General features: G+C 46.7%; 1 protein-coding gene across 1 annotated transcript; it reads right to left on the bottom strand.

Annotated features, from left to right (window-relative positions):
• Positions 1 to 613: 613 nt before the first annotated feature.
• Positions 614 to 6,559, bottom strand: CHMP1B (charged multivesicular body protein 1B). Its single transcript, XM_068204606.1, has 8 exons — positions 6,402 to 6,559; positions 4,173 to 4,270; positions 3,307 to 3,453; positions 2,430 to 2,498; positions 2,179 to 2,286; positions 1,787 to 1,830; positions 1,411 to 1,483; positions 614 to 830 (listed from the first exon to the last, which is right to left on the bottom strand). Exons 1-8 carry the CDS (start codon positions 6,415 to 6,417, stop codon positions 786 to 788), a joined length of 600 nt encoding a protein of 199 aa, XP_068060707.1. The 5' UTR covers positions 6,418 to 6,559; the 3' UTR covers positions 614 to 785.
• Between the last annotated feature and the right edge of the window lie 1,659 nt (positions 6,560 to 8,218).

Here is an 8,218-nt window from a genome sequence, read left to right as displayed (position 1 = left end):
AAGAGTTTGAAGCTACTGAGAGCAGCCAGTCTCTCTTACTATGCAGAAATATAAAGGGATTGCTAAAATTAGCTCCTCCATACAACCAGGATATTAAAAACAATGGGATGTTATCTGCAGAGAGCAAGAGAGCTGGCAAAGAGTCCAAAAATATACTTTATTCCTCCTGTGCTGAAGTGATACCACCATACAAGTCCCCAGTTATATGAAATCAGCTTTTGGTAACTGATTTTTGAACTAAACTGTTAATTTCAGCACATTTATCCTAAATTTTAAAGACTAAAAAGCTCAAAGTCCACTTATTTGTTTCAACAAGTGCATTTCCCAGGAGGTGCACGCTGTCCATCCCTGCGTGTTCCAGGAGTTTGGTTCTGTAGGAAAATGATCTCCAACAATCGTCTGAACCGATCCATCAGTTCTCCAACCAGATACAGTTCTCATAATTTAAAAAAATCACTTCATAATTTAAAATATATCTGACCCTCTGCTTTGCTTGGAACTAGAATGTACCACCATTAGTAGCTGACTTAGAACATCAACTTGAATTTGTGAAAAAAGTTTGCAAAAAATAGATCAACTTCCAAATGTACAGAAAAGGACGTTAGAGCTGATATTTTTGGGTCACTTAATGTATTTCAGAAAGAGTAGCAAGCTGGAAGTGAAGTACCCTATATTACAAATATTCAAACACCTAAGCTGGACTGTTTTACACCTCGAGTGTAGTGCAGGGTTAGTTCCAGACAGGGAATTTGGAAGCAGGTCCAAAGAACTGCAGCCCTGTTCAGTTAGACTTGATCACGTAGGCGGGCCAGTCTCTGTGACAGCTCATCCTGCACAGTTGGAAAACAAAAAGGGAAAATCAATCATCAGCAACAGGAAAAGCAGCTTTTGCCATCTCATGTCCAGCTGATAAGAAATTCTCTCATGGTGTAACAAGATTTGCTTAAGACCTCAAGCATGGCTGTGAGGAAAGAGTTTCAGAACACAAAATTAAGCAGGGAAATAATTTTTTTACAGAATGTGGAATATTTGATAGGACAAGAGGACTGAAATCCTCTGCTGGGAGGGCGGGAAGGTCCTGGCACAGGGTACCCAGAGAAGCTGTGGTGTCCCATCCCTGGGAGTGCCTAAAGCCAGGCTGGATGGGGCTTGGAGCCACCTGGGATAGGGAAGGGTGTCCCTGTCCATGGCAGGGGTGGCACTGGATGAGTTTTAAGGTCCCTTCCCTTTAACGTTCAACAAGTGTATTGTTAAAATTACTTTGATAGCAAGACTTTTAACCACACAGTTTCCTTGGAACAGCTGAAATAGAATTTAGCAATTTAGCATATTGTTTTGACTGAGTGAAGCATTAATTCTCACATCCCATTTCTCCAGAAAACATCAACCTCACTGAAATCCAACATTTACCTGTTCTGCTGAGGCCACACTTGTACCAACAGAACCTGTCTGTCCTTGAGGTAGTTCCATGTTCAGATCAAGGCTAACAGGAGAAAACAGAGCAAACATCAAGTCAGGCATGGGTGGATCAAGGGAGAAGCACAATAACTGACAGCAGAGGAATAATGAGACGGCACCCCCTGAGCACTCCAGAGTTACACATCCTGGTGAGTAATTTTGACTCACAACCAGGACAAGTCAGGTATGTCCAGGGGTAAAAGGAAAATTGAGTTTTTCCTCTGCTTCCAAGAGATAGCTTATAAAACAAGGGTATTTGACCTTAGATATAATCAGCAAGGGTTGTGGGAACCAAGATTTATTCTAAAGAAATAGAAACTTCACCTACCCTGCTTCATCTGCCATTTCCTGCAGGAGCATGTCCACTTGGTTCTAAAGGAAAACAAAATGGATTGTTGCATTTGGAGTTTCTGACAAACCTCTTGTTAGATTTTCAGAGGACAGGAATTATTTCAACAAAACTGATTTAAAGGTAAATGCCTTTGGCAGAATAGTTTTGGGCTTAACCACTAGAAGGTATGAACTCAAAAATAAGGAGCAGAGGTGCTCAGCAGTTAAAATTACATTAATTGAACTCTGCCTTGTAAATAATGCTTCTACAGAATTCAACTTATCTGTAAAAAACCCCAAACATACACCTGAGTGTTTCAAGTGCTTTTAATGAACAGTTTAGACACATAATTTAAGATCACCTGCTAAAATATATTTTATCATTCTTACTTGTGGCGTTGTTAATGTTGTAGTGTTGCTCATTGTGTCTTCCATCTGCTGTGTCTGAACATCCAGTGTCTCAAACTGATGCTCAAATTTGTCCATTAGTGCAGATATCTATGAAAAATATTAATCAAATCACTTATCTTCACATAACAGTAAAAATATATCTCAACTGGAAAACTCTTGATTGAATTTCCCTTTTTAAAACTTGTGCTTCAGCTTTTGATGTCAGCTCCAAGAAAATTAAGTCTGTTTACCTTTTCCAAGTTCATGCTCTTCAAGGTAGCATCCATAGACTTCACCACCCCCGCCATCGACTTTGTAACCTGAAACAAGGGGAAGGAAATTAGTACAAGGAAAAAAAGAGCAGTTTAGGAACAAATTCTTCCCTGTAAGGGTGGTGAGGCCCTGGCACAGAGTGGCCAAAGAAGCTGTGGCTTCTGGGTCTCTGCAAGTGTCCAAGAGACCCAGAAGTCCAAGGGTCCAAGGCCAGGCTGGATGGGGCTTGGAGCAACCTGGGATAGTGAAGGTGTCCCTGCCCAAGACAAGGGGTGGCACTGAATGGGCTTTAAGGTCCCTTCCAACCCAAATTATTCTGGCATTCTGCTATTACCTACTCAGCTCTCTTATCTGTATCCACAAAGCTTTGACAGTACCAAACAGGAGGGAACATATTATTGCCGTCTGGAATGCCAAATTTTAAATAGCTCCTACCATTCCCAGCTCTAGAAATTAATTCAGCCACTGAAATACACATTCTGAGGCAAAAGTCACTAAAAATGAGCTTTCTATGGCATTCATTTCTGAAGATTTGAGACCTGTCTCTGTTAAGGGATACATTTGGTCCACAGGTCACAATAAACTTTCCAGGTGAAGAGCAGTAAATTAGTTTATCTTAAACAACTATCTATTGGAATCACAACTTCTGCCTCATGACTTTATTTTGAAGGGGATCTTTGCGCACAATAATCTTGTGCAAAGAGCAGCTGCCAGAGGAATTCCAGCAGCCGATTTACTCTTGGCTACCTCTAAAACCGAAAGTGAAAGTTCCCAGCTTGTTGCAGCTGGGATGAAGCCACTCCAGAGAAGATGAGAGGTCTCCTCCTTGACCCTGCAGGATGGGGGGGGCCTCACCTTGCCCATGGTGACAGCAGTCTGGACTCTGGCTGCCACGGCGTCCACGCGGGCGCTCATGCGCAGGAAGTTGATGGCCTGGTTCTTCTGGCGGATGGCGTTCTCCGCGTGGATCCGCGCCACCTCCATGTTCCCCTTCTGGATGGCCTTGGCAAAGAGGGAGAGACAAAAGGAAAAGCCTTTTACCCTTCCCAGCTCTTGTACACAGGATTTCTGTGCAGTCTGTTTTGGCTTTGAAAGAAGCATTAATTAGTCACTATATATTTTTCTATTAAAGAAGTAAACAAATCCCTTCCTCTTGCTACAATAGATCCCAAACATTTCCAAGATGAGAACTCCTAACTTCTTTCCAAGGAAGGCTCTGGAAAGAATGCACTTCAAACAGGCAGTTTTGGAGAGCTGCAGAAACACAATTTCTGTTCCTGAAAACAGTTTCAGTCTCAAGACACAAACACAGGCACAGGTGGTACAGCTGTATCTCATGGGCAAAAACACAGCAAATCAACTCAGTCTCTCTCTTCACTACTTCAAGGACTCAAAAGCTGTTTTGAAGTTCCTCTCCACAAGCCCATTTAATACAAGCTGATAAACATGAAGTGGTTTTAACTCTGAGAACAACAGCCTCTACCGAAACACATACAAGACAATCCTCTAGGGAAGCAAATGCCACAGGCCATCCATGAGGATGCACAAGGATTTATCCTCATTTTTATTAATAAATACAGGAACCTTTATAGTCACGTATTTTAAATCACAAACATTGACCACAAGATTATTAGCATGCACACCAGGGAAATGGCAAAACACCAGATGTCTTCCTGCCCTAACAGGCAAGCAACAGATCTAAAAACATGGTTCAGACTTACCTTCTTAATTTTAGCTTTCTCAGCCTTTTCTTCTTTGTCGCATTTTTTGGAGTTCCTGTTGAGCTCCTTTGCAGCAAACTTCAAATTAAACAGGTGTTCTGCAGTGCAAGTTAAGGGACCAAACCTATTTCAGAGTGATAAATCCAACCACCAAAGACCCCCCAAGAGGAACTGAGAGTGGTTCTCTGCGGGTTACTTTCACTCCCATACCCAAAGCCTGTGACTCCCAGTGAAATGATGCAGTTTCCTGACCTGCCTGGAACCTCCCCATCCAGAAAAAGCCCAAAGCCACTGAAGAACACAACAAATGAACTGTGTAACAACAAACTGGCTCAGCTGGCCCCAGCCAGCTACAACCCAGTAAGATCCTGGATTTAAATTGTTCATCCAGCTCCTTCCCAGCCCTGGGTCATGTGAGTGATGCCAGGCTCCCCAACAACTCTGTCATCTGACTTCTGGGCAGAGTGTACTTCAGTCACGAAGAGAAACTTTAAAAAGAAAAGTTCCACTGCTCAACAGAAAGCTCCAAGAAAACAATAAGACAAGCCTTCAGAGTGATTTGGAATGACTGCACTAAACTACTACTGACAGAGAATCTGTGTGCTGTAAAAATAACAATCAAAAACATTCTCTTAAAATACTGTTGATGAAAGCTTCCAAATAATATCAGTCTTTCTCAAACAACATGTAAGTAAAAAGCCTTGTAGGTTTACTTCCTGCCACCTGTGATATCCGAAGAGGAAGATGCAGCAGGTACTAAGATGATTAACAATTAAGTGGAAGCACAAAGCTAAACATTACGACTACTTAAGATTTCTTCAATATTTCAAGCACATAAATTATTCCAGAGCTGTTTTCTGCTTTAAAGTCCAGCCATTCCTCTTACTCTAACAGCAACCTGGAAACATGAGGAATGTCTTTTGTTATCCTGTAAACATCACAAGCAGGCTACAAACAGGTAACAAACATGACTTTGCATTCACGATATCTATTAATATAGGTACCAGAACCAGAGCAGTTTATTTTGAAAGAACTTCCTCAGTTACTCAGCTAGGGAATTTACCTGACATTTAACCAGCTCACCTGCCACCTCCTCAGCTCACCCATCCCTGCGGAGCACATTCCTGCTCCTCCCTTCAAGTGTCTTTCTCAACTTGCCACAAAGTGAATAGATCCAACTTCCACCTCAGTTTGTGAGTCACAGTCAGCTGCTCCAGCAATCCTGTCAGTCCCAGGACAGCCGGCACTGCCTGCACATTCCAACCACACTGAGACCACTGGAATCCACACCGAGACCTCTGGGCTCTGTAGGAGTTTTCTGCCCGTGTGTGAAGATGGTTTTATACAGCAAGAAAGTTTCAATCAGCCCACACAGGGCTCCGCGTGTAAATTCTTTCCAAGAGCAGGAAGCACAGCTGACGTGGTGGCTGTTTTGGGGGACAGCCCAGCTGACATCACTCCAGTTTACAGACATGTATGCTGTCCCTGCTGTCCCATCTATACTATATTTAGTATAAATTGTGGTTTCTGCCTCAGGAACTGGGCTGTCCCTCCATCCACCACAGCCCTGCCTCTTCCTCCTCACACCTTGGGAAGAGACACCGAACTTCCCACTCACTTCCTTGTCCCTCCAGGGTGGTGAAACCACAGAATCACGGAATAACTGAGGTTACAAGGGACCTCTGGAGATCACCCAGTCCAACCCCCCCGCTCTGGACACAGGAACGTGTCCAGGTGGGTTTGGGATTTCCCCAGACAGAGACTCCACACCTCAGGGCAGCTGTCCCAGTGCTCTGCCCCTCCACGGAAAGAAGTTCTTCCTCGTGCTGAGGTGAACCCTTGGTTTTTAGTTTATGACCACCGCTTCTCATCCTGGTGCTGGTCACCACTGAACACTGCCTGGCACCATCCTCTGACACCCCCTAGAGATACTGGTTTGGAATATGAGATCCCTTCTCGGTTTTCTAGTCTTTAGAAGAGAATTCCGTGCTTGAGAGATCTCAGCCCCTGCCCGTGTCACACCCAGCTCTCCCGCTGCTGCCCCTCGGGCCCCGCGACCACCGCCGTGAGGGGGATTCGCCTCCTCGTTCCCCCGCGCCCCGGGGGCTCCTCCCGGCGGGGAGGCCTCGCTCGCCGCCACCGCCACCGCCACCGCCACCTCCCCCGGCCCGGCCCGGCCCGGCCCGGCGGCTCCCGGCCCGTCCCGCCCGCGGTCCCGCCCGAGGATACTCTCCATGTTGGACATGCTGGCGGCCCCGGGGGGAGCGGCGCGGCTCCGGACCGGGCTGGGGCAGCGCTGGGCCCGGGGCGGCGGCGGCTCCGGCGGCTCCGGGTTCCGGCCCCGTGACGAGCCGGGGCGGGGCCGCGCCTGCGGCTTTGGGCTGGGAGGGAGCGGGGAGCTCATCCCGGCCCTCCCCTGCTGAGGGCCGAGCCCATCCATAGGTTGGGGTGCTGGAAATCCCAGCCAGCCTGGGTTTGGACATTTCCAGGGATGGGGGAGCCACGACTTCTCTGCGAAATCTATTCCAGGGCCTCACCACCCTCACAGGGAAGAATTTCCTCCTAATATTCAGTCTAAATCACAGAATATCCTGAGTTGGAAGGGATCCACAAAGATCATCAGTCCCTCTCTTGGCCCTGTACAGACATCCCAACAATGCCACCCTGAGCATCCCTGGGAGCGTTGTCCAAACGCTCCTGGAGCTCTGGGAGCCTTGGGGCCATGCCCTGGGAGCCTGGACAATGCCAGACCCCTCTGGGGGAAAAAAAAACCTTTCCCTGATCTCCAGCCTGACCCTGGCACAGCTCCAGCCGTTCCCTGGCTCCTGTCCCTGTCACCACAGAGATCAGCGCCTGCCCCTCCACTTTCCCTCACGACGGAGTTGTAACTTCGCTGTGTCCCCTCAGTCTCCTCCAGCTGAGCAAACCAAGTGCCCTCAGCTGCTCCTCAAGGCAATTCACCATCTTCATTTCCCCTCCTTTGGACATCTCTCCTTCAGTTTGCATCCATCCCCCAGTTGTCCTGTCTCTCCAGGCCCTTGTAAATAAATAAATAGTGTCTCTTCATCTTTCTCGTCAGCTCCTTTAGGTACTGGGAGGCCAAAATTAAGTCACCCCAAAGCCTCTCCACAGTGGACACCCCTAGATCTCCCAGCTTTTCTCCAGAGCAGAGCTGCCCCATCCCCTCTAATCATTTGTGGCCTCCTCTGGACTGGCTCCAGCAGCTCCACATCCTTCTGGATCCCAGGGCTGGGGGCAGCTCTGCAGGGCAGAATTCCCCCTTCCTGCTGCCCATACTGGGATGAGCCCAGGACTTGGGGGCTGTGGGCTGGGCCATGTCCAGCCTCCCACCCGCCAGGATCTATATTTAACGATATTTTCTGCTGAAGCATCTCAGACAAAACTTGCCAGAGGAGTGATGCATCTGAGCTGGCAGTTCTTCCCAGGTGAAATGCATTTAAGAGTTGTGGATACGGTAATAACACAGGAGTGCTTGTGGCAAATGAACTGCAAAGTGTGTGGCAGAAGACACTTGAGCAAAGCCAGTAACTAATTATTCTTGCTGGTGTCTCAGGAGTCTGAATTTATAGTGATAAAGATCACTGAGTCCTGGCTGTGAAAGCTTTGAAACCGAACTGGTGACACCACAGCAGTGACAGACTCCATGTGTGTAATAGGAGAGGTCTGCAGGAAGGACCTTTTTATCCAGGAGATGGGAAAAGATGAGATTTTCTGGATCTGATAATTCTCAGTATCACCAGTTCACATAAGTGTTACTTTCTGTGGTTTTAAACCACATCTTGGGAGGGCTGCAGGAGAGATTTAACATATTTAATAGTTTTCTGTTTAAAAGATTCCATTCCTGCTTGGACAACCATCCTGTGTTCAGCCTCCTGGAAGCTTGCACAGTAATTCTCATGAGTAATAGTTCTTTAAATGAATAAGGTTTTCCAGGGTCAGAAGCAGACACTAGATCATTGACTATCCACCTCTTTTTTCTCTAATATTCCTGGAACTCTCTCATTAGGACACGATTTGGAGGTGGC

This window comes from Anomalospiza imberbis, chromosome 14 (genome assembly GCF_031753505.1).
Source record: "Anomalospiza imberbis isolate Cuckoo-Finch-1a 21T00152 chromosome 14, ASM3175350v1, whole genome shotgun sequence".
NCBI lineage: Eukaryota > Metazoa > Chordata > Aves > Passeriformes > Viduidae > Anomalospiza > Anomalospiza imberbis.
The sequence above is the reverse complement of the archived record's forward strand: the minus strand, read 5'-3'. Positions and strand labels throughout refer to the sequence as shown.